The following is a 27,244-nucleotide window of genomic DNA, read 5'->3' on the forward strand; positions in this document are numbered from 1 at the left end:
CATATGAATACAATATTTGTCTCTGCATTTTTTTTTTTGTTTTTTTTTTTTTTTTGTTTGTTTTTGTTTTTTGCTGCCATAAACGTAAAAACCTGTCCATGCTAGCTGAAGCTTTTTTTCAACCATTCAATGACCGGAAATAACATTTTGAAATATTGCATGTTCATTTAACTTTTGTGAGTGACTGGCACAGTACCATAATCAGTTTGCTTCATTTTTTGTGTAGTCAGCCTTGATATGGGAGTTGAAATTAAAATACTATGTACATTTTCGATGTGTTCAAAATCTGTATCCCTTGTTCTATTAAAATCGGTGAATTTCATATGCTACTTTTGGATAATTTACTCTATTTCATATAAAATGAACAATCCATTCTGTTGTATAATTTCTTTGTTAATTATCAGGGCAATGTAATTTGTTCAAAATAGTTTAATATTTATCATATTGATAAGTATCAATGTGTCCATCAAGATCCAATTTTTCCCATTTTAATCCAAGTTTTATGAAGTAGGTACTCAGATAATATTTATACAATTTCTAATGACTTCTTCCTTTCATTGAACTGCACAATCAATTCTTTCATTCACTTTTAGTGTACAAGCAGATATCCCATTTCTTTGTTCAGAAAAGCTCTTAGAAAATTCATCAGTGACAACAGAACACACTTTCATATTTCATTTAAATGGGTATTTATTTTCTTCTTTTTCCACACCAAGAGCTTGTTAAAATAAAACTGCTATTCATGAGTTCCTTACCAGATTTTATCACAGTTCTATAAGTGAGTACTATCATTGACATCATATATATATATATTCCAAGCATGCAAAGTGCGCTTCATTGAAATGAAAGAATAAGTTAAGCAATGCATGCCATCAAGCCAACTTTCCAAATACTGTGAATTCTCCAAATTGTTTTGGGGGAAAATACTTAAATATATTTCCAAGCAATCTCCCTTTTTCCACATGAAGATGACATTTAGGCATGCTTCATCATATTACACAGGTCATTTCTACAGTATAAAATATTATTGACTTTCACATGACCACATCTTCAACCTACATTTTTGTTGTGAGAAAAATATGATTGCAAGACTGAAAACAATAACCGATCCACAAATTCAAACTGGCCCAACATTTCTGTCTCAGTTGGCTTGGCAAGTCGGCATGCTGAATGCATTTTTTTGGAAAGTTAACAAAGTAAACCCATTTACGAAGAGGATTTTGTAAATTACAAAGGATCTGTGGACCTTGTGATCCCCTCCCTCCCCCAAACTAGCTCATGGCATATCATATTGACAGGTTGGGCTCATTCTATACATGACACTAAAATTTGCCAAAATCAGAAATTCTTATTTTCTAGAAAAATGCCAGTACATTTACTTTTTGCAACATTTATCAGTCATTCAGAATTCAGGTTTGTCTTAAGTGATCAAGCAATATGGCTTAAGAGCCAGAGCAGACCACGTAACCGCAGTCTTCATTAGTTGCCATTATAACAGTAGGCTATAAATAACAATAGCATGCCTTATAACTTCCTTGGTCTCCTAACCTGTAGGTGGGATATATTAAAGACAGAAAGGCCAAATCCAGAAAAGGTGCTTTCTAGTAGAAAAGATGTGCTTAGTGATGTGGTTATCTGCTATTGCACTGGACAATTTTATTACATTGTGAAAATAATATTGTGAAAATTATTAGAGCATTTCAATAGTTGCCATATAAAGAAATTTGGACATTCAACTGGTACACCATTTCTTCATCCAATGAAAATAGCAAATATCAAATTGATAGGGATATATATTATATTTTTTAATGTAATATGACTAGTCTTGAGTAAATACCTACAGAATAAAAGACTACAGCATTTAACAAACAAAAAGCTGAATGATATCACTAAAAGAACAAGTTTATGAAATACTTATTTCATTTGTTATTTTCGCCTTATAAAAAATGACATTTATGTCATGTACAGAAAGCAGTAACTATGGGATTGACGATATATTAAACACTTTGAAACTGAAATAACAATAGGTAGTCTACAGCATAATTCTGTATCTTTTGCTGATGATAAGTACAGCAAAAAGTTTCTGATAACAAGTCAGAAAACAATACTTCAGTCTTTAAACTTGTTGACAAAAGCTCATTGAAGTAGTTTAATACATCACATTTTCAAGTGGTAATTTCTAAAAGAAAAGGGATCAATCACTATCCTCCTTGAAGGGGTAGTTATGATCAATTAAATTTGACTCTATGACCAATTAATTGCTATATGCCTTGCAACTGTGGGCTCCAAAAATCTCAATATCTAATTGAGCAATAATGCCTGTAATTTTTTAGCAACTATAATATACGAGTTATGTAGTAAGATCAATACATAGTTGAATTTTGAAATTCATAACTTAAAAATACAGATGTATGACACTGCTTCCATAACTGCTGGTCCTCTGATAATTCGCTCAATGTTTGCTTTAGCTCAATAAGTTCCTAATTTCTTTGTGAATGTGACATAAAAAGTCTACATAAGACGAGGTGCCATTGGATCCCTTGTCTTCCACCATATAGTGCATGAACCATGGCTCTAACTTGTCTCTCTGACGAACAACAGTTAACTGAAAGAGATGCAAAAGTTTTTAAAATGTGATTTATATACAATAACCAATGAATAATATTTCTCACTGAAAAGATACTTGGACCTGGCAACATTAAAAAAATAACCAAAAGGATCATTCACTTAAAAACGACAACAGTGACCAGAAAATTAATTTATTATGAATACTTTAATAGATACTATTCGAGCAAAAGAAAAAAAATCATAATTAAGAGTGCACAAAAATATACAGACGTGCAAGAACAGCCTGTCATTAAGGACTGTGAATGATAAATGTATCAACATTTCTTACTTTCATATTCCTATGCCTCTCTTGGTTAATTTTGGCAATAATACCACGGACCCTGATGGACATTGGGTTGTCAAGTTCCAAAAGCTGTCCCTAATAATAAAAATATACACAATAATCATGAATATCAGTGCTAGCTAAAAACACACAAAAATTAATCAGTTTTTTCTTCTGCTTTTAATTTGTAAAATGCTGTGCAATCTTGGGAACTGGATACCACAGCTGTGTTCTGAAAAACTACAGTTGACAACACCTTTGTACATCCTTACCTTATCTATGTCAACTTGGGCTGCAGACTGCACCCCAAACACCTTGTGAATCCAGTCTGGGTTGGCATTCATACCAATCCACATAAACATAGACAGCCCATTCTCTATTAAAAAGAAAACCATCAATATAATTTTAGAACTGAAAACCTTCAAACAAGCTTCATGCAAAATTGCTATTTCTTTAAAACTGTTAATTAAAAATTATGACTGTGGAGTTGTATCATACACTGCTAATTTAGGCATTTGAACAGGCGAGGTCACATTCCACCCAACAAATTCTTAATATGTGACCCTAAAACTATAACTCTGCCTTCTGAGTTTGGGAACCATACACAGTGAATTTTGTTTTTGATTACAAAAAGCTGGAGGTCAAATATAACATTAATTCTAAAATCATACCTAGTATGTACACTCCAGTATCCTTGAGTCTCTCTGCGGAACACCTGACCAAAGGCGGCATACTGGTGGAATCTACATCAAGGTCATGCTGGAAAAATAAAAAAATAATAACCATGGTCATTTAAATGCTACTAAAATAAACATTCCATGATATGGACAATAAATAAATAAATAAATAAATAAATAAATAAATAAATAAATAAATAAATAAATAAAAACATTGAGATGAGATTTTAAAAACATGTAAAAAAGAGACTACTGCACTAAATGATAATTTAACATATTTAAACACAATGAAAACTGATACAAAGAGTTAAATCATCTTTTTAATGCAAGGAAGTATTAACCTTCATTTAATGAATTTTCCAAATATAGGCTCTTGCCTAAGTGATACTGATCATAAGACCCAGTTGTTCTTATTAAATAAAAGTCATTTGGACTACAACATGTATTGACTGATGTCAGACTACCTAGACAAAAAAAATCAATGAAATTTCAGATTATTGAATTCCATGCAAATGACCTCAACAAGCAAGGCATTCTTATATCATATTGCGTTAAACAGCATTGATCCTTTTTTGCCTGGTCAAAGGCAAGCATCCTTTCTACATAAATCCCCGCCTTAAGTCAATATTCTATTGACACTTCCTGCAGATGAACTACTGACAGAAAAGCCCTCTGTACCTTGTTCTAAGGGCTAAAGCAAAAGAAAGGGTACTTTAAAGTTTCACTTGCTGAAGAGTGCTTGATCTTGTTTATCGTGACCAGTTTGGTGATGGCCATGCAAGCTTAGGTTAGAGTCTTCCTTTCTATTCCAGTGAGCAAATTAGGAAAAAAAGACAGGAAAAAATCAAAAACTAAAGTCAGGAAATAGTTACATAATTTCTATTTGAGAAGAGACCCACTTCCAGCCAAGCCGTTGAGCAATGCTATTTCAGACAAAACCACTGAATGTACAATGCCGTAAGCAAAATCCAATGTAATAATTGCCCTAAATGAGGTTTTCCAGAACTTAAATCACAAATCAATGCCAGAGGCTGGACAGCCAATGAACAGCACATTCCATCTGCTGAAAGGTGTGGGGGAAGTGATTACCTGACTGTATGTAACAGGAGAACCAGGGAGGTCATAGGGGGTTCAGGATCAATAATCCGATTGGGTCTATAAAACAGAAGGTCGTTAATCTCTGCTTACTAGGGCTGTACTGTAATATATGTAAGTTTAACACCAAATCATTAGAAACCTTATATACCTATCATTTTCTTAAATTCAACGTGTATACCAACTAATAAATCTTGTTTTTAGAATCTTACAATAAGATATAAATGAATCAATGCAGACTGAGAGAAAACAAATTCCAATGGTAATTTAAAGTAAATTGTAAAAACATTATACCACCATGAATTACCTGACTTTTGAAATATCTGTTTTCTCCCTATATTTCAATCAAAACTAATTTTTTTTTTTGAAAATACAAAACCAATGTAGTAAAGCAATTTTAAGCACATTATCAATGCAATTTTAAATCAATAATGCCTTAATACTACTGTTTCTCTAACATCTATTTATTACTTTTATAATTACAAAAATCAAATATCTTGTTTGCTTTGCCTGATATACTTTTATGTACAGCATTGGATTTGCATGGCTGAATATCCAGACATGTCACAGGAGAGTAATTGAGGTCAGAATGTTAATAAAAGTATTATTTGTGCTGTGTACATACTAAACACTTTTGGGAATAACTCATCTTATTGGTGCTACTACAACATAATCACCTATGTATTGACAAAATTCGAACGTGATTTTGTTTTCTTTTGGCTTCTCCTATATGAAACAATGGGTTTGCATTGTATGATTCGAAGACATGCCACAGTAAAGTAATTGAGGTCAGAATGTTAATAAAAAAGGATTTTGAGTAATAAAACTTATCTGGTGCTTTCTGTACTGTTCACATACCAAATGCTTGGAAGATAATAGAGTGAAAAGGTATTTCAGAAAATGGCTCTTTTAACTATATAATGAATTAACATATGTGAAATTTCTCTGAAAAGAAATATTGCTGAAGCAAGCTACATCACCAAATTACAGATTTTAAAAGTTTTCTGAAAAAACAGAAACAGATGTGAATTATGTTTGCTGTCAATACTAATCCAGGAAAAAAGAACAAAAAAATATAGACTTGAAGAGCAGATATTAATGGTTTTATATAAAAAAAAGTCCTGAGAATCATGTCATGTGATCCTATTATGTCAATACTCTAGGCACTGAGGTCAAATGTTAATGGGTTTTTACTAAGCAAACATTCACTTCTCCAACAGCCTTTGGTTCCTGTCCTATTGATTAAAATATAGAAAATTAACTGAAAAACATTTTAACTTGGGAGGAAAATGCAAAAGAATTGTACATGCAAAGAATGTTAGCCAACTGTATACAAAGCATATCAAATTCAGTATAGAACAATGCTGCTTTAAAGACAAACTAGCCACAGTAAAAACATTTTAATAAAGCAATTCTGCGTTTCAACCAGTCACAACTGATGTAATCACAGGGATCAAAACCATTTGCAACAATAAAGCCAACTTCCCATTGGGGCATCTCAAAACCAGAAGTAGATTAGATGACATTACCAAATGACCAGACAACAGAGGCCCCATTTTGTCCGATGTCCTAAAATAATGAACACAGTTGTTTCTTGTGCTACTGAAAATGTGGACAGGGGTTAAAACTCTGACTCAGCTATGGACAGACTTCACTCTATACTCCCCCAAGTACTTGCCATAGCATCACGTAATAAGCACTCCAGTTAGTATGCTTACTACAGTCAAAAAACTTGGATTTAAGTAAGCACGAAGCAGACACTGGCATCGAACTGACAATATGCCACTTGTATACAAACATTATTCAGACGGTACTCACCAGAGGCATGAGTCTGGGATAGAAGAAAACATGTGAGGCAGACACTGGCATGGAACTGACCAGGTGCATCATGTAGCTGCGGTCATCTGTGGACACATCACCACCTGAAGAAAAAAATGTTCTCAGTAATCTGCTCAATGACATAAAATTTAGAAATAAATAAAACAAATTTATAAACCCAGGTTTAGTTATGGACTTGCAGTTCAGTTTAGGTGTAATTATGAGTACTGATTTCTTTAAATGTGCACAAATTTTTCACATTTTATGTGAAAACCATATTTCATTATTCATTATTGCTGAAGCAAAAATTATCAAACAGTCAGTTTAATATGCAATTCTTCTCCATCTCACTCAAATATTTTGAAATCCTTCCCAACTAAAAGTGTTTTAAAGAGTATGACTTTTGATCAAAAACTGAATATGCTTTAAGCTCATAAACTTTCACCCACCAGCCTGAACAGCATCACTTTTGATTAGACAGTTTGCGTAACAAGGCAAGAGTTTCATGCACTCTGGAAGGATCAGCTGCCCTGCTGAGGAGGGGCTGGCACAGTTCTTACGATAACAGGCCAATATCTGTGCACAGGAATTGATCAACTTCTCCCTGACCTCTGCTGGGGGGACACTCAGGGCATCCTTGACGGCTGGAAAAAATGTCATAACTCATAAAAATTATTTTGATGATACCATTATCTCTGGCAAATATATAGACATTTAAAAAGTAATTTTCATTGCTCCATTTTAAAATAAACAGGCACATTCAAGGAAACAAACAAAAAAATATCCATCACAACAACATTTGAAATGAGTAACTTAATGAGCAGTGCATATTTGGACAGATCAACTGGCCTTCTTACAAGCATTATGGTCAACTCAATATTATGGTCAACATTTTTTAAACACTTTAAACACAATTATGATAAAATACAACATCATACCAATTTTCGTGTGTGTGTGTGTGTGTGTGTGTGTGTGTGTGTGTGTGTGTGTGTGTGTGTGTGTGTGTGTGTGTGTGTGTGTGTGTGTGTGTGTGTGTGTGTGTGTGTGTGTGTGTGTGTGTGGGGGGGGGGGGGGGGGGTAAAATATTTTAACATTTTTCATAGTAACCTTTTTTGGACAGCACACTGATAAGTGTGTCCAGCTCACAGCTCCTGAAGACATCAGCCAACTGTGTGCAGCAATTCATAGACAAATTGTGTATCCTTAGCCGCCTCTGGCCATTGATGCTGGTGTACAGCAGAGCCACCTAGTGAGCAAGGAAAAAAATGAAATTCACTTTAGTAGGCTAATGAAAGCATGCAGTTTTTTTCTCTCTTAAACAACATAACATCTTAATTTTCATTTTGTCTTTTTGAAACAAGAACAATTTTTTGCCATTTCTGTGATGCATTTGTTAAATAGCAAATGCTTTTCCTGTTGTTATAGCCTTGAACTAATACTGAGCAACCGTTTTATTCATTTTATGTGATCAAAGAACCATTCCTTGAAACCACTGTATGTTAGCAATTTGAATGTTTGAAGAGCACTCCTTTGATTCTTAACACAAAGAGAAAAGCACCGTAGAGAGGGCTACTTACTTGAACATAAGCCCCTTCTTCCTCATTGAGTTTATCATCATGTTTAATCTCCACACTGATTGCCTTATCAGTGTCTACTGTGGCCAGTTCCACATCAGTGGTATTTGACATGTAGAAATTGCCCCAGAAATCTACAGGCCTTATACCTGAATAGGAAAAAAAAAATTACCTCTAAATATTTACCACTCAAAAAACACTCATATAATTCAATGTATCAGCCTTTATTCAAAATTTAAAGCTCAATTTCATGAGTTGCCACATTTTCAATGGCCTGAAATTGGGTCCATATTTTACAATATAAAGATTGCAGTTCTAAAGTGATTTAGTGCTGTTGTCCTTTTTAAAGGTACATACGAACCGAGCATCGGTGGAGCGTGGATTCCCAGTAACACATGTAAACCACTTCTACTAGATTCTTATATGACTCAAATAAATTTGACATGCCAAGGGATAAACTGTATAGATCACTCGATCAGCCATAAAAGACCTTTAGACTGCTCCTTTCTTTAAATTTATGGTTGTAAATTTAACCTACTTCCGTGACCTACTTTCCTGCCCCATTGACATACAGCTTAGAATGCCAGCAGAAAAATCTGTTCAAACATCATTTTCGGGTAAAATTAAACAATGCCTTTTGGTAATTCTCTTAGTTATACTACTTGAAACTATATGCTGGCATTTGGTTGGTTTTTGTGACAAAAAATTGACTTTGTATGCATCTTTAAATAAAATACACCAAATCGTAAAAAGTCACTGTGCTTACCTGTACTTGTTCTTACTCTCATGATGGCATCAAAGCCCACAGGACGATTTATATTGTTCTTGAGGTCGGACATAAAACGCTCACCATCAAGGTCACCCTAGAAAGAACAGCTCACAATAGAATTTAAACATCAATTTACATGATGAAGGTATGGGGATGATTAACTGTGCAACTCCTCAGCAATGGCAAGTGATTTGGTGAGATTTCAATTAAAAATCCCCAAAAGATAACACAGAGCCAAAAAAATTCACATCATGCAGAGGCAGAGTACACAGCAAAAAAGAAAACACCATTTTTATAAGAGGATCATCTTTAACCTTAAATTTCCATTACAAATAAAACAACATTACAAAATTTATTTTATCATAAAAGTCAATTCAAGTAGAGCAACAAATCTAATCTCTAATGAAAATGCTCATTCACTTCTGGAGATGCTGAAGAAAATCATCCACTAAATCACGACTAGCAGGGCTTTTTGGGTATAGCTACCTACTGCTGCATATTTATGAAAACAGATGTTTGGCTTAGAATATGTACGGTGAAGACATACAGTTCAAGCACTATCAACAAGCTTAATTTCCGTTAGTCTATCATTTAGAAAGAACGATGATATAGGTAAATATTTTCAGAACTGTTTCTAGCAATCATGAAATGGGGGAAATACAATGAGGAAAAAACATCACCATACGGTCAATTCACCACATAGCTATATTCTAGCCTTTGAAACCACTTTAGTCACCCTTCCTCCCATTGTGTTTATTATAAAATATTTAGGGTAAAGCATTGCCAAAGAAGGACATACAACAATCATGATAACAAATCAAATTCTCCAACTTCTCTTCCAATTCTATTACTAGTATGCTTCATCCAGTAAATTAAGATATAATTATGACTTATGAATCCACCTAAGTTAATCAAATCCCATTTCGGTCTCCCAAATTTATATATTATGAGGATGAATAAACAGGTTAAGTCCTTACCAAAGCTAGTTTTATCTATATACCTGTTATAGATAATGGACAAAAGGACCACCTATACTTCAGTTCAAAATAAAAATCAATTCTATCATTTGTTTTTCAATGTCTAACCTGTCCTTGAAACTGTGTAAACATACCAAAAACAACCCCTGAACAGAAGAAAAAACAGTAACATGTTCTTTCACCAATAACCAAAGTTAAATTCCACTGATTTGTAAGCTTGCGAGTTAAACAGGACAATAACACAACATTAAGATTTTACCAATGCCTTTAATATCATACTCATCCCCATCACCATATACTAACCACACGAACATTCATACATTTTCCAAAATACCCCAGGAACAGCACATTGACCATTAGTTCTACTTTGCAGTTTTCACCATACAAACATTACCATCAAAATGAGTGAGTCAAATCAGCTTCTGTTTACTACAGGGGTTTTATTCTATACCCAAATGCCCAATACACAGCAAAGCTCCACATATAAGTACTCAATGATGCTTTAGAAAATATTTCATAATGCAGAGATTTACTGTGTACAAAAGATATATATACAGAAATGTAAAATAAGCACTCACTAGTTTTGGATCCTCACACTAAAACATAAGAAGCAGTTATGCAATAAAAGGGAAAAGTACTCTAGACAGAAAGGCTACATCTCTAAACAAATACCAGTTAGGACATATAAAAGATGATATACATGTTATACTCTAACAACTAATGTTTATCATGAATAACAATGCTTTACATGCCCATTTCTGACAAATTTCTCTTCGTTCCCAAAAAAAGAAAGAATCAAAAGCACAAATGCAGAGAACAACTACATTGCAGTCTTCTATTTATATAAATATATATCTCACCTGGAAATATTTATACATGTACACCTGGCCTCCTGTTAGACGGCATACTTCTCCTATTGACGCTACATCGATGTAAGAGTTAGGGAAAAGGAAGAGATCCACCCCACAGCCAGCTGATACACAATCTACCCCTAACTTGGTGTAGAAATTGTCGTGGGGAGCTAAGATAGTCTGAAAACAAAGAGCAATTAAAACTAAGTACATCAATTACTAATGCAAATATTTGGCCTCAGCCTTGCTGATTGGGAGGAAAATTAAAAATTCAACAGCCAAGATAATTTCCATCTAAAGAAGTAAAAACTAAGAGAGGACATGAAGTTAGGTATGGACACGAACTGTAACGGTCTTCTCAAACACAAACAGGTTTCAGACAAGCAGAAATCAAAAGAAATAAAACATCTTTATACAAGGATCAATCTAACATAAAATATATTATCTTATTCCCAAAGTTTTTTTCCTCTTAGCAAAGAAAATGAAAAACATGTAACCATTGTTTTATCAATACCTTTTCCTTATCAGTGCCCAGAAGTTTTCTGTCATCTCTGTTCCTGAGCTTGCCAGGGGCCTCAGCTATTGGCAATGAAGTGTGAAAGACAAACAGTTTCCCAGCACAGTCGGCAGCCTTCAGGGCATCCAGACCAGCCTGTATCACAGGGCCAAGACAAATCTCTGTCTCTCTGGTGTCAGCAAACAGCTGAGGGATCTGGGCAAGGAGGCTAAATGGGACAATAAAGAATATAATTTTTATGGTGTTATAATAATCTACCATGTTCCAGTTTTCAGTCAAATATAACTACATTGTAATATTCTTAGTGACTGTGTAATGTATGTTTAAATATATAAGAGGAGACTGGTGATTTCTAATCTGACTTAATAATTAAATCGACCAAGGTTAATATTAAGAAAAAGCTTTTTTGGTGGCTCCTTCACCAAACCACATAAAGCAAAATACAATTCTGAGAATCCAACATTAACAAAACCACGTAAAATGACCATATCTACATCTTTGCTACTAAAGACATACTTACGTGTCAATGACAGCTTCAGACTCAGATAATTTGACTAGGAAGCCATCAAGGAGGGGTAGGAACACATCATTCACATCTGACACCACCAGCATCTGGGGCTGAGCCAGAGCACCCTGAAATAGAGACAACTTGATAAAATAATATGGCCATGCTAAACCAGACATGAATTAAAAAATGCAGAATTCCACTTTTCCGTGAAAAATGCTGTCTGACAAAACTTCTTTTGCACATTTTGTCAATTTTCACTTTAAAAATGCAGAAGTGTAAAATGTTTCCTTAGTCAGGGAAGTAACACATTCATCTATAACACTTATCTATATATGTTCTGAGAATTTCAAGAATCATCTTTGAATGACGCTACAATGATAGATTTTCTCACAATAGCACAACATAGGCTGAATAGTGTGTGCAAGCATGCATGGGTCTGTGTGAAAAATCTCAAGTACATTTAAGAAGTAACAAAGCTCATGTAGATATAATCATTAAAAAAAACTCATTAAAAACCTCAATAAAAGCTTTATTTAAGTAGTAAATGGTAAAACCAGAATAGATAAAACCACATTTATCAATTACTCACCTTAACATTATAAAAGTGAAGAACTTTGTCATAGGTTACAAAACCTACTCTAATTTCAGATTCAGCAGCACCAGTTTCTCTAAAAGAAGAGAACATGTACCTTTAAAGTGCAACTCCCTACAACTTATCTTGGTGTATAATGACCATCTGTCTTCAAACAAACTTTGAAATGTATTCACACTTCATCAATTTGAAAATACCAATATTCAGTTACATATTTAAAATTATAATTATTATGTATGGTTATTTGAGTCTCACATCATTACAACCTCTTCTGAACCAGTTACTAATACTCACTTCGGTAAGTTGACTAAAATGTCATTTTTCAGTCTAGAACAGAGGAGCTCCACCAGACCACTTTTAACACTGTTGTAGGAGACATCTAGCATGAAGATATAGGCAGGTGGTTTTGGGAAAACTCCATTCTGAAAAACAGAAGACATAAAATTTAATTAAGAGCACCAGAATCGTCTAACTGCATAAATGACAGAACGGACATTATACTACCGGATTTAAAATGCATCACAAATCACTAATCATATTTGATATACAACATCATAATGATGAGCATTCCATGTTTTTGTACCTAAAAGATGCACAATACACTACTTATTTGAAATAAATATACTGAATAACATGCTCACCAATACTCCTCCACTTGTAAATAATCAAATAAAATAAAAGTTAAAGCAATACAACTAACCTTGCAATACTCCTTGGTGGCAACCATTTCATAAGAACCTAAGCAGAGCTCTGGTCTGTCATAGCAGTCTACTCTCCTGCCTGTGTGATCTAGATGAGCAAAATACTCAGGTGGCACTGCAATGGATTAACAAAACATGTAGACAAAACCCAAAATATAAAGGTATAATCAAGAACTAAACATGAAAAAAGTTGACAGTGAAGATGAGGTATCAATAGAAAAAAAATTGGTTCTTTCCGAGTAAACTCAAATTTGTATCAAATAAAAAAATTATCTATCTCTACAGATGTAACATTAAACAGGTAAAAAAAGTTCTCTGGTCTTTTATAAGATATAATGAAATTGCTATTTCAGTAGCTCGTAGGAAAAGCATATTTTACGAGAAGACAAAAATAACATTAACATAAGTTGATATGAAACACACAGGCATATCTTGATATATTTCAAAGTCTTTTTAATCCATTAATTTTCACATGTATGCTTACCATCAGTTGCAGCTCCACAGAAGACGCACTGGAATCTCCTGCCACCCTCGATATACTGCATGTAGGGGCACATGTACGCTTTACATCTCTTACACCTCACAGGACCCATCTCACCAAGATCCACAAGAGGAGGGGGCAGCTGAAAAAAGGGTGAGAGTTCTCAAACAATGAATATGTGATTTTTGTATAAAAAAATAAAATGAAATAAAAAGCTGTGCTTTGTAGATGAACATCCAATATGACTAAAATGGTAAGGCTTAAGGAGAACTGAAAGAATAATGAATTAAGTACTAGCAGTTGAATTAAACATCAGGCTGCAAATTCCTTTTCCCTGCATGTTATTTTAATCTTTATTGTTTGTATCACGAGTACCTACCTCCCCTGGCTGAAGTCTTGCAAAAGGACTTATTGTTAAGGCAATAGGTATATGGCACTGCTTTATCATGTCATTTGTGCAAGGGATGTTGTACATTACTGAACGTATAAAACGTGGATTGGCATTGCCTGCAAGATAAAATAAAGGACACAGTGAACTTGAAAAAATTATTTGAAAAAGATGTAAACTATGTACATCACAAACATATATATTCAAGTCTAATTTCTCACTTATTTTGAGAAAGCTACATGTTCTGAAAGAGCTTCCAACAAAACATCTGATTACATAAAAGGGCACTTTAGTGTCTCCGTAATATAGTTTAATAACACTTTACACACCTTGATCCTGTGTTACAAATTCTGTTGTGACCAGGGGTGGCACTGTTCCCCTCTGTGCTGTCTGGAATACCCCACTGTTAGCCTTCTGATCATCTGTGATCACCTGAATCTGATATCCAAATAATTCACACCATTATGCAAATGTATTAAAAGTGTGATGAACATACAGAAATATTATTCTTTTTACTGCATGTAAACTCATAAACAACTTAACCATTTATCACTTTCAAGCTACTTTTTTTGACAAATTCAACAATCTTTATTCTTGATAATCTGTCCCTATGACAGTTAATTCATTCAAATAAGTTTCATCTGGAATGTGTTAATAATTAAATAGGGGGTTTATTATTTCAAACATCAAAAGAAATATCATTTTTCACTGGGTTTCACACCAATTGATCAAATCAACTTACTGGACTAGGCATCTGGTCTGGATCTAGTCTGCGTGGCTGCTGTGGCTGTGACATGCCCATGTTCATGCCAGGGTGCTGCCCGGGGTACCCAGGCTGCTGGTGCATGCCTGGATGAGGAACTGGAGCACCACCATATCCGGACTGACCCATAGCACCCTGCTGACCATACTGGCCCATGGGTGGACCCTGTCCAGAGGGCATTCCTCTGGGTGGAGGCCCAGACATTCCCATAGGAGGGCCACCCGACATACCCCCACCCATAGCATTATGTCCTGGTGGTGGGGGCATTTGGTTTTGCATAGATGAAGGAGGCATGCCATAAGTAGGCGGTGCTCCCATGCCTGGTTGATTGCCCATTGAGCTGGGTGGTGCTCCCATGCCCATAGGTGGTGGATGTCCCATTGATGTTGGCGGTGCTCCCATGCCCATTGAAGTGGGTGGAGCACCCATGCCCATTGAAGTGGGTGGAGCACCCATGCCCATTGAAGTGGGTAGTGCCCCCATTCCCATGGATGTGGGTGGTGCCCCCATGCCCATGGATGTGGGTGGTGCCCCCATGCCCATGGATGTGGGTGGTGCCCCCATGCCCATTAATGTGGGTGGTGCCCCCATGCCCATTGATGTGGGTGGTGCCCCCATGCCCATGGATGTGGGTGGTGCCCCCATGCCCATGGATGTAGGTGGTGAGGGCCCCATCTGGTGTTGTTGAGCTCCCTGCATTGGGGGTCTTTGCCCAGGTGAGCCTAATGGTTGCTGCATACCAGGTGGTTGCATGCCTCCCTGGAAATAAACAATGATGAAAATAAATTACCAAAGCAATGGCTCTAAAAGGAACTACAATTAAGTGTGCTAAACACCAACAACATCTCTGCTGTATTACAATGTGTGAAGATCTATACATGTACCAGTGATGTCAATACCTAGTTGACAGTAATCACTTTTCCAACTAAAACTGAAGTAATCAATATGCACAGAAAATTACTAGATCTTATCACTTTATTCAGTTTTTGGCTACAGAAAGTGACATTCCCCTTTACCTTTAATTTGCTATGCATAAGAGACCTATACTTACCCTAGGTGGTCCACCTCCTATACTCATTGATGCCATTTGATTCGGGAGCTGAAAAGTTTAGAGCACAGACATGTTAGTGCCATGGTCCTGTTTTTCATTTCATTTTTTTTCATTCAAACAAAGAAAAATATTTTTTTTGTTCACCTACTTTAAAGGTTGACATCAAAAGTAAACAGCCAGAATCAATCATTATCCTTTAAAGATACATACAAAGTCAATTTTCTGTCATAAAAACCAACCAAATGCCAGCATTTAGTTTCAAGTAGTATATCTAAGAGAATTACCAAAAGGCATTGTTTAATTTTACCCGAAAGTGATGTTTGAACAGATTTTTCTGCTAGCATTCTATGCTTTATGTCAATGGGGCAGAAAAGTAGGTCACGAAAGAAGGTTAAATTGACAACCAAATATTTAAAGAAAGGAGCACTCTAAAGCTCTTTTATGGTTGATCGGGTGATTTATTCAGTTTATCCCTTGGCATGTCGAATTTATTAGAGTCTTAGAAGAAACTAGTAGAAGTGGTTTACATGTGTTACTGGGAATCCGCGCTCTACCCATGCTCGGTTCGTATGTACCTTTAAACTGAAAACATTAAGATTTTGTACAGCATTTTTATCATACCTGATTTATTCCACCAGAGGGCGGTGGTCCCCTTTGTCCAGTTCCATGCTGACCAGGTGGACCAGCTTGAAACTGACCAGGGCCAGGTGGACGATGCATTGGAGAAGCTCTAAGGAAAGAAAATATCAAAATGATGGTATGTCACCTAACCATTCTCAATATATTTCAATTTGTAAAAAAAAAAATAATAATAATAATAATAATAATAATTATAAAAATGTCCAAAAAGGAATATAAATAATTAAATAAATCCATGCCAATGGATTTTGTGTTTCAAAACCTATTCATAAAAAATAGTCGAAATCATACAATTATTTAATTTCATTACTCAATCTGGTTCTCATGTGGTATTAAATTGAGGCAAATAAATCACAGACATGTCATGCTGACACTATGGGACCAGTAGAAAGTTGGCCCAAGGGAAAGGCAATAATTTCAATAGCTATCATTTTGAATTTACAGTCACATGTCAGCCCAGCAAATCTTTTCATAACTTCTAGTCAGATTATCAAACTGCCTATAAAGTCTTCAGTCTGAAACCAGCTGCACTTATAACTAAATTCGGACATAAACAAGGTATAACTTGTGCTTATACATGAATATCTCATTTGTCTCCAGAGCATGCAAAGTAATTTAATTGAAAATAAGGGCTGGTGGTATCTTGACATGCAATCACACAACAACCACAAATAACAGAGCCTTTTCTTATACAATGGGTTAACTCTTTGCCAAAAGGCTCATTAGATAAAGTTAAGCATCCATTATTAATTTGATTTAAACTTGGGCCTGATCCCGTTTCCAAAATGACAACGAGACAAAATACTTAATACAGCAGTGTAAAACCAAACAGCATGTGTGTATATAACCCTATATGTTGTGTGTATATAACCCTAACACAACTGCATTCAAATCAATCAATTTTCACTTGAGCAAGACTTTCATATCCTTATTCATTTACCTCTGAGAGAACTGATCCCCCTGGGGTCCTAAACCAGGTCCATTTTGTACTGGACCTGGGCTACCATACCCTGATTGTGGGGGCATCCCAGCTTTGCTTGCAGGCGGACCTCCTAAGTGGCCTAGAGTAGATTGGACAGTTGGAAAAAATATTCATATCTCAACTAAAGATTTTCTCAGCAATATCTATATATTACTTTCTATTACATTTGCTTTGCACCACAAGTCCTATCAATAACATCACGCATTAATTAATAAAAGCACCTGCTCTGCAATAATTTTACTATTTACAAAAGTAAAAAAATGCACCACTTTGTAAGAACCTTGCAAAGTCTTTTGAGAAATCTGTGTACATACAATGATCTATACTAATAACAAGGAAAAATGTCTGTATAACAATATGCAGCAAATTTAAGTTATATAAGTGACTCTGCCATAAATAATATTCAAAATGCCTATTGCAAGTTCGAGATTAGTCAATAACAAATCAATCTATTTGGACTTAAAAGCATAGAAATTCAGTATCACAATCTGTGGCAGTTATTTGTTATTAACAGATAAATCTGGTTTCTACCAATTTCAAACTTCCAATAAGCAAAAGAACATTTTAGACATATAAGCTTACATAATCATGCAGATTTTTAACATACCCGACGGACCGTGTTGTGAGACACTTCCGTTATACATCCCTTGTCCTGGGGGACCTGGGGGTCTCTGTCCCATACTTGGACCCCCCTGGGGTGGCATACCATATCCCTGCTGTGGGGGGCCTCCATATCCATGTGGAGGCCCTTGGCCATAACCTCCTTGGCCTGGATCCATAAACTGGGGGTTCATGATACTGTCTTAAGAGTCAGTCAAAACATCAGGATCTGAAATATTGAGGTATAATAGTTTAAAATAATGGCAAACAATACAATAGAACTATTGCTGTCTTTGCTAGGAAACTCATAACATGTGAAGAGGTTTCTGACAGTGTGGCCTTGTAATATCAGAAGTTTCACAGTAAACAAAACTAGTTACATATATTTCTTCAAAACAACTGTAAAGCTGCAAGAAATGGAACACACAGTTAAAAAGAAAAGACATCGGTTATCTTTCTTAAATTATGAAACCTCTATCTTACAAAAATGAAGTAAAAACAATACCATCTTGACCACATATACCATTGGTATAGTGTTTACATGACTATGGTAATTGTGACTACAGTGATACAGCTACTAATCTTTTCACAAACTAATACATTTAACAACAACAAATATATTACGAGAGAGCATCCACAGTCGGAATGACAGTCAATGACTGCTGAACACCGAACAGATGTTGTTGTTTTAAGTCACGTACGTACACATCCTTATCGCTAATAAATTAAACACTACGCTGTAAACTTCCCAAAATTAACAAGAATCTACACTTAATATGTCCGTCCGGAGAGATCTAGAATGAATGTCCTGTGTCCACTCTCTAGCTGACTCGATTCATTGACAAGTAACTGCAATTTGCAAACCAGAAATACTATCAGTATATTCACCGGCAAAATTCTTTCCATGTACAGTACATTATTTATGAAAGGTTTTGATTAAAAAATCATCCGATGCAAAGGTGAGATCGCAAATGATAGTCCCTGAAAGTATCTTACCTCTACTTTTCCTATTAAAGGGCTACTTATGACACTATTTCTGTCACGTTGACAAGTTGAGGTTTCCTTTGCCACGTACGGCTGAACAAAGTGCCCGGATGTTGTCATGCGCACTGGTGCCACGTCAACAAATCGTGTGGAATTCTGGGATTGTTCAAACATGTCAGCGCCCAGTGTGCACACGTCGGGTTGTTTATGTTTTCCTTGCCGATGTTTTTCTCTTGAATTCCCGAAACAAAATTGCTCTACAAATTATACAGCGACATTTGTACTTTTTATCGGTACCCTTCTTAGTCTTTTGGTCTGTGTTACCGCCAATCTCGAACATGTTCGTTCTGAGTACCAATTCACGACGCAGTCCGAGTTCCAATCATACTTAAATTTTACTGAAAAAGAGATGACACTTGACTTGCCAATCATCACATGGTGGACCAAAGGACCAGTTCCACATGCGGAAAAAATAAGTTACATAAAATGTCCCAATAGCCAGTGCTATGTAACTACGCTACGAAAATTTGTCGAAGACCCTCGTGCAAGAGGGTTCATTTTTTACGGAACGGATTTTTCGCCTGGGGATGTCCCCCTTCCCAGAAAACGACATCATGAATGGGCATTGTTACACGAAGAATCCCCTATGAATAACTACGTTCTTTCTCATGGAGCAGCCATAAGCATGTTCAACCACACATCAACATTCCGCAGAGAGTCCGATTATCCACTTTCAAGTCAATATATATTTTCTTTAGATTACCTCATCAGTAGACCAGTGGTTCCAATAAAACTGAAAAATCAAATAAAAATGCAGAAGAAACTGGCACCAGTCTTATATGTACAATCACACTGTAATGTTCCTTCTGACAGAGACACCTATGTCAAGGAATTGATGAGACACATTGAGATAGACTCTTATGGTTCTTGTTTACACAACAAGGATTTGCCAGAATCTCTGTCTGATCCTGTTGAATCTATGTTCAAAGAGGAATTTCTCAACTTCATGGCCAACTACAAATTTCAAATAACCTTTGAGAATGCCATATGCAAAGATTACATGACTGAAAAACTTTTCCGTGCCATGCATGTTGGTTCTGTACCAATTTATAAAGGTTCGCCATCTATTAAAGACTGGGTACCTACTGAAAAATCTGTGATTGTTGCAGATGATTTTTCCACTCCAGAGAAACTAGCAGAGTTTATAAAGCATTTAGATAAAAATGACGCAGAGTACATGAAGTACTTATCATACAAAACAGTGGAAAATATCACTAATAAGTTCTTATTGGAGCATCTGTCACAGCGACAGTGGGATGATGCTTCTGACTTTATCACTGGATTTGAGTGTCATGTATGTGACAAAGTATTTAAGAGGCAGCAAATTGAAAAAGCCCATGCCAAAGATAACACAGTGGAACTTCTGCCTCCAAAAATAGCCAGAATAAATCCACAGCCACACCCATCACTGCCAGATACAGAAAAAGAGTTAGTATTTTTAAATCATTTGAATGCATGGATATTCACATGAAATCGTAAAATATGCATTTTTTTTACTCAGAATTTGCAATTAATATATACATGTATTATGAATTTATGCAGCACATGTAAGATCATGTTTTCTGAATTGCTCAAAATTCATATATTGTGGTTTTGTAAACATCTGAGGGACAAGTAAATGTTCTTGTAGGACAGTCTTCAGAAGTCCTTACCATTTAAATGATCAATAATATGTGTAGTACTTTTTTTCGTTCCTTAATTTAAATGTTTGTTGTTCTTCATGTAGGTCTGAAGAAATGCAAGACTGGATTTCCCTATACTGGTCAGACTTTGACCAAGCACTGGGACTGAGAGAGATGATTCTTCAAAATGAAACAGACTCTAAAAAATTCTCTGGCTATTGGGAAAAGGCTCTAAAGAAGTCCAGCAGGAGGACATAATGCCTGTCAAACAAGATGTGTTTATTTAAGTGCCAAAGCCTGTGAGAGGGCCTTTAAATGTTCATTCCCACTTGCCATAGACATTTCAGATTTACAATTTCAAACTTTATTCAAATCAGATGTATTTCCAAATTGATTTCCTAGGGTTAAAAATGTTTAGGTAAATGCTATTTTTGAATTAGACAAATGCTTTTAGTACTGTTATTTTTAAAAATTTTAGTCATGTATTTCTTACTAGGCCATATGATATTTGCACACCCCTTGATTTATCTGTATATATTAAATATTTCCCTCTTGACTTATAAAACATTATAACGGCATATGGTATAAATGTGAACAGAAGTTAAATCAATCAGTGAAACATTTATGGCTCAAAGACAAATGCTGTCTTTAAAATTTAATTAACAGCAACATTAAAATTTTGTTACATGTAGAAGCCAATAATTCAGACATGGGGAAACTGACTGTATGACAGGTCATGACCACTTAAGTGTGTGTCCATGATGAGACCAGTCAGAGGGTGGCAAGGTGGGGGTCAACAGATTTCAACCAAATTCATAATAAAGTTGCATATATAGGAGATATTCACATTGAAGGCAACAATCCCAAAAGAAATCATTGGATATAATTTTAATATAATATTAAATGTTTTGGCCATTTTTGGCTTGATTTTCAGCTTCGGTCAATAAAGCCACTTCATAAGCAAATATGTCAAAACTGATGACTTTTTAAAATAAATTGATAATTTACCTATTTAAACCAGCCATTTGCCATTGAGAATATGTTACTTATTTCAGTTTAACCCACAAACTAACTAGCCACGCCCATTTTTATAACCCCACCCCCCAAACTCACTTTTCTACCAAGCAATGTTCAAGCATTCATATCTCTCTTTTTGCAGGGTTGACAGCCATAAAATTGTATAGGGATCCTGAGCATATATTGGTCTCATCACACAAATTTTAAAAAGTGTGTTAAACACAACAGAAGATATTGAAAAAGTGCCTCAAACTTTAGCAATTTTAGCAGAAAACCAAACGACTGAAATCAAGATATCAGTACATTTTGAGATAATACCTTCCAATAACCAAATTTAATCAAAGACTCACAGCCAGGAATTCAAACAGTGCTTTGATAAGGGCAAATCTTTCCAATTTTTATAAATACAAGATGGCTGCCATCAATTCTGTCCCAAAATACAGTTACTGTAATTCCTCAAAATAATCAAGAGGCCCATTTTTGCAGGTTTTTTATTTTGAGATCTGTAATACAGGATTGCTCAGATGATATTCTTTTCAAACAGAGCCATACAACTTCTGAATAAATTTAAATTATTAGTGACAAGTTATTCACCCCCCCCCCCCCCCCTTACTGTGCATATCCAATGTCATCAGCATTGTGCATATACCTTATTTTCAGGGAGCAATAGAGAACAAGGCAGCAAAGCTGTCAAATGTACAGACAAAAAACAGAAAATAAAGATGCAAAATAGGTCATTTTGTCAATTTTGATGCAATAATAAATAATGTTTATAATAGCACTGTCAGTCAACACTGAATTTTAATCATGCACAACAGGTAACATGGCCAATAACAGGAGTGGACCCAGAGATATTGCAAAATTTACCTGCATAATTATCACTGCTTCCTTATTATTAATCTAGCAGACTGGCTTAATCTTTGGGAGTTTACAGGGAAATATCAACAACTGTGCTTTATGTAATCTCATTTAATAACCTATTAATTAGGCAAATGACTTTATAACTCTGAACTTAGCTTAGTGATACCCAAGGGAAATTTACAGACTGACCCTCTAAAAGGTCTTTCAGGCCCATAAGTCACATCTTAAGAAAAGCACAAAATAATAATGCACAAAATAGGATGCTGTCAATTCTGATGCAATAATATATTACGCTTAACTGCAAAGTCAACATCAAATTTAAATTATGCAAAACAGGTAATACCGATGAAAGTAAAAGCAGGCCCATGAGAGTTCAAGTTCATACTTAGAAAATGCCAGAATGAGAAAAATGAGAATTTCACAAAAAGTTGCGTTAATTCAATAAAAAATGATAATCCAATAGAGCTGGTTTTCTTATTTGAGCTGTATGTCAATCTTAAGAATCATTCTTTTAAGCTAAAAAAAATAATAAGTAACACAGTTTGCTTTTTATCATAACGTTTGTGATGACAGTGCACGAAGTTGGCTTTTTGTCAATTTTGATGCAATATTACATAATGATTAACTATAATTACCACCATTTATTTTTATTAATAACGTGGTCATTTAGAAAATTTGATTACCACTGGGCTTCATGACCATGGGAGTTCCAAGTCCCACATTGAAAATGCCAATATATGAAAGATAACAACTTCACAAACATGTACAACAGAAAAAGAAACCAATTAGATTGCTTTTCCAACACAGGCTGCATTTTAGACCTGTGTTTCTTTCCTGTAAGTTTTAAGAAGAGTAAGTAACATGGTTTTTCTTTAATGGTCACTATAAAAGCAGTGTCCAAAATAGAGGTTTCTTCATTTTCGTTGCAATATTACATAATGCATAATGACCATCAATTTTAATAATGAAATAAAATTATCATGGATATTCATACTAGCAAAGGTCTTCAAACCCATGGAAGTTCAAAGTCACACCTTGAAAATGTCGATATGTGAAAAATTTAAGGATGAGTGCAGATAACCATTGGCAAAGTGCCCATCGTCAAATTTTTTAAACAATTTGCTATTATAAAGTTTATGCATATATTTGTTGTGTGAAAAAATATTATTTGGTTTGAGGCATCGTTTGAGGCATCATATTTTTAATGAGTAATATGTGGGGGTGGAGGTAACCAGATTTACCTGTTGTATGCAGTCTAATATGAATCAGAGCAAGTTATTTCAGCATATATATTGCATAAATAATTTTTTCTAATGAAACTTGTCTTGTGGTGAAAAAAAGAGTTATATGTTAAATAATTGCGATGTGGCACAAGTAAATGGGAAAGTAATTGTTTTTTTTTTGTTTGTTTGTTTGTTTGTTTGTTTGTTTGTTTTAATCCTAGAGAAGAGAGGGAGGGGTGGTGTATTACAATATTTTCTCACAGAAACCATCACTGATTTCACTTAACTGTATAAAAGTCTTGTAACTAGAAAAACTTGTATCAGCGTATTTATTAATTTTATATAACTTTTCTCACAGACCAGCATTTGTTGGTCTAAATAATTATATTGTTAACCAATACACATTTTGTACAAAGCCCTATAGAATAGTAAAAAATGCTAAAAGCAAAAGGCTGTTACAGTAACACAAAAAAATCATGTGTTAAAGCACTCTAAACACCTATTTGGAATGTTTCCATTAACCATACAATAAACAAGGTATAAATTGTACCAAAATAATGATAAGGTAAAAGTAAAAACTAAATGAAAATATAGTACACATAATAACAGTAATGGCCAATAATCTGTATGACAATGAAAATAAATCACCTAAAAAGTACTTCATATATGATAATGTATGTGATAAAGACCTTGTATAGAAAGCAATGCAAGAGTTATTTTATACAAAATATATAAATATGAGAATAAAAAATGTATAATAAACAATAGATAATTAATCAGATGTGCTGTCTGAAACACTTTCTGCCTCGCTAATACTCTCACCACTTGATGTTGGTAAATGCAAGAAGTTATAATGAGACTCTTTATAACTTCTTGGTAAATGTGAGGCATCCTACCTCCCTACCTCCCCCCCCCCTACGCACACACACACAAACACACACGCGAAAGTTTTTTTAAACCATGCCAGTTCTGAACTGTGAATAGGGGAACTATGGGTCGCTGCATGCCATCTTCTTTCAAGCAAATCAAAAAAATGTTAAAATATTTAAGCAATTATAAATAGTAACTAAAACATTTTAATTTAAAAAATACACCAAGCATATTATCTTTTCGTTATCCTTTCTCCTTGCAAAATCAAAGCAACCAAAAAAACTGGACAACTCCACATAAATATTAATAGCAAAAATGTATTATCACTTTAGGCCTATTGTCATCATCTGTGAAACAAGATATGAAATGAAAGTTTCTTCAAAGTGCATTGTGGATCAGTGTATATTGTGGATAAGTGTTCCAGTGTACGCGGACAAGGTCGTTCAATGACGGCCTGGGGCAGGTTTGTTACGGAGGTTATTGGCTTCGTAACTATTGATAAAAGGAGTCAGTTCGTGGAATATACTTTGTTTTATTTCCGAATGCAGGTTACAAGACTTCTATGTGCTAACTTCAACCCTTTAAGCCACTGCTCTTACTAGTTGTTGATCCTCTGCTTTAGCACTTCAGCTTTTCGGAAATTGACTAACTTTTCAATAAATTTCAGATATATTTATATTATAATAAATTGTGTACCGTGTGCAAATACATCAGTACCGTGTGCATTTTACCATATATGGTCAGAATTACTTTACTTATTGAACAATGCTGATTGCATGACAATACGTGAAATCATCAAACCTAATGCTGGATTACATGAGATTGGATATACAGATCAAGTACGATATGCAGCTAATATCTTTACCTTATTATGTATAATGTGATGCAGGAGGCAGGTCATTGTTTTTGCTTAGGTATCGATGTCCAAATTTCCCTTACAAATTGTCACGCTTCACAGATAAAACATGACTTTACACGTTAAATCCAAAGACTATCATGCGGTGCACAATACAGCTAGTGCATGGGGTCAGAAAGTACAGTACCGAAGAGGGGTTTTCCAAAATTATTATTTTAAATGTTATGTTACCCCGTGACATATCTTTTTCCTCCCACTACACGTCTTCTCTCCCGTTCACCTCCAGGTTAAAATGACCACTCAGCTTCGCTTATAACACCACTACACGTCACTTCCGGGCACAATCAGTCTTCTCCGATTCCCTTTATTAACACACGTAGGAACTGCAAGTCTTCAAAATGGTTGAATAAGTTTAAATCAGTGAAAAGGGATCCAAAAAATATTTTTTCATTTTAATACTTATCATTCATCAGCTTTTGCATTTTCCATCTATTTTATCTCAGCTGCTTATGATAAGTGTTTAAATCATCAATTAATTCTTGTAAAATATAAATAGTTTAAGTCATGAATAATCCTTAGATATACACCCAATGCATATTTTCAAAGATGCCAGTGTGTTATTGTGATGTTATACAAGTTGTTATTATTTTAACAAAAGTTAAAAGAAAATGATAAAAAAAACACCAGACTAAGATATGGGTCCCGTGACAATCTTCCTTCTACAATTTAAGTGTGAATTACTAGTAACTATGAAAACAGGAACTCACAAACAATATTACAATCACCATTTACCGAATCTGTATTAATTATTACTTTCAACCTTAAAACATTTAAGTCAACCATGAAACAATCTATAAGAGAATTGAATTGTGTTAATTCTGAACTCCTGAGAACATCTTCAGTTATAATATAATGGCAGTGTTCCAAAACCACGATACATATTAAATACAGGCTTGCTTAAATCTTAAACGGAAAGGAAGTATTATCAAGTGTTGCACTTGCTCAGCAAAGCTGCAAATTTTATTTTGCAGCATCACAATTTCACTAGCACAAATCAGTAATGATTGTTAGTATATTTGTAACATATTTGATATTCGTCATTTGCCTCTAATCTTCGCTTAACATTATTAAAATATTACCACACATATTTATGATAAATGTATGCATATTTGTAATAACTAAATTTTGTCATTTGTGACGGGAATTGGGGGGGGGGTCTTAAAAATAAAAAATTTGGGCCCCAATTCCCACAGCAAATATGAAGGAGTACCAGTAGATAAGGCCGGTGCCATGAAACTGAGGGTCCGTGTGACAGAAAGTCCGTCCTCCATATAGTTAGGGTTAGTTTGACCTAAGTAGGTCAAAATCTAGGGCGAGGCTCACTTGTACAAATGAATGGGAAGCGGACTCTCTGTCATGGGGGACTTTCTGGTACATGTCACCGGTGATGGCACAGAAATGGGAAAATTCTTGGTTTTGTCTAGTTTTGCTTGCATTATACATTTATATAAAATCTGATTCTCAAAATAAATGCAATCGGCAAGTATTATGCTACAGGGATGGGAGTGAGGTGTTCTTAAGAATAAAAAAAATTGGGCCTTAATTCCCTCAGCAAATATAAAATAGTGCCAGTAGACAAGGACAATAATGGCACAAAGATGGAAAAAATCTTGGTTTTGTCTAGTTTTGCTTGCTATATGCATTTATATAAAAAATTGGGCCTCAATTCCCACAGAAAAAAAATAGTGCAAGTAGTTAAGGATAACAATGGCACACGAATGGGAAAAAACTAGTTTTTTTCTCGTTTTACTTGTGTTATAGTCAAGAACATATACATTTATACACAATGTACCCCTTCGTTAACATTAAGAGGTGTTG

The 27,244-nt window shown here is 34.9% G+C and overlaps 2 protein-coding genes across 3 annotated transcripts; one reads left to right on the plus strand and one right to left on the minus strand.

Annotated features, from left to right (window-relative positions):
* Window positions 1-665: 665 nt before the first annotated feature.
* LOC106157605 (protein transport protein Sec24C) lies at window positions 666-19,036 on the minus strand. 2 transcript variants are annotated; one of them, XM_013533314.2, is made up of 25 exons: window positions 18,870-19,036; window positions 17,881-18,102; window positions 17,232-17,352; window positions 16,274-16,382; window positions 15,653-15,700; window positions 14,581-15,360; window positions 14,168-14,276; window positions 13,830-13,957; window positions 13,454-13,592; window positions 12,969-13,084; window positions 12,563-12,690; window positions 12,266-12,344; window positions 11,689-11,801; window positions 11,166-11,376; window positions 10,661-10,831; window positions 10,379-10,396; window positions 8,821-8,917; window positions 8,058-8,203; window positions 7,588-7,726; window positions 6,930-7,124; window positions 6,481-6,584; window positions 3,562-3,649; window positions 3,163-3,266; window positions 2,897-2,986; window positions 666-2,605 (listed from the first exon to the last, which is right to left on the minus strand). In XM_013533314.2, the coding sequence occupies exons 2-25, from the start codon at window positions 18,065-18,067 to the stop codon at window positions 2,465-2,467; spliced, it is 3,561 nt and encodes a 1,186-aa protein (XP_013388768.2). In that variant the 5' UTR covers window positions 18,068-18,102; window positions 18,870-19,036; the 3' UTR covers window positions 666-2,464. The 2 variants fall into 2 exon arrangements, with proteins under 2 accessions (XP_013388768.2, XP_013388769.2); XM_013533315.2 differs by lacking the exon at window positions 10,379-10,396.
* Window positions 19,030-22,877, plus strand: LOC106157606 (GDP-fucose protein O-fucosyltransferase 4). Its single transcript, XM_013533317.3, has 2 exons — window positions 19,030-20,345; window positions 20,644-22,877. The coding sequence occupies exons 1-2, from the start codon at window positions 19,030-19,032 to the stop codon at window positions 20,795-20,797; spliced, it is 1,470 nt and encodes a 489-aa protein (XP_013388771.2). The 3' UTR covers window positions 20,798-22,877.
* Window positions 22,878-27,244: the final 4,367 nt, after the last annotated feature.

Source organism: Lingula anatina, chromosome 2 (assembly GCF_051362555.1).
Source record: "Lingula anatina isolate TDL-2025a chromosome 2, LinAna3.0, whole genome shotgun sequence".
Classification (NCBI taxonomy): Eukaryota; Metazoa; Brachiopoda; class Lingulata; order Lingulida; family Lingulidae; genus Lingula; species Lingula anatina.

Bases quoted from the DNA above. Each gene is read 5' to 3' on its own strand.
- LOC106157605 (XM_013533314.2), bottom strand. From the start codon at position 18,067: ATGAACCCCCAGTTTATGGATCCAGGCCAAGGAGGTTATGGCCAAGGG. The intron at 11,802-12,265 runs GTGAGTAATTGA...TCTCTATTTCAG, and splicing joins TTCACTTTTATAATGTTAAG to GGTGCTCTGGCTCAGCCCCA. The intron at 3,650-6,480 runs GTGAGTACCGTC...TTATTTTTCCAG, and splicing joins ATCCCAGACTCATGCCTCTG to CATGACCTTGATGTAGATTC.
- LOC106157606 (XM_013533317.3), top strand. From the start codon at position 19,030: ATGTCAGCGCCCAGTGTGCACACGTCGGGTTGTTTATGTTTTCCTTGC. The intron at 20,346-20,643 runs GTTAGTATTTTT...TTCTTCATGTAG, and splicing joins CTGCCAGATACAGAAAAAGA to GTCTGAAGAAATGCAAGACT.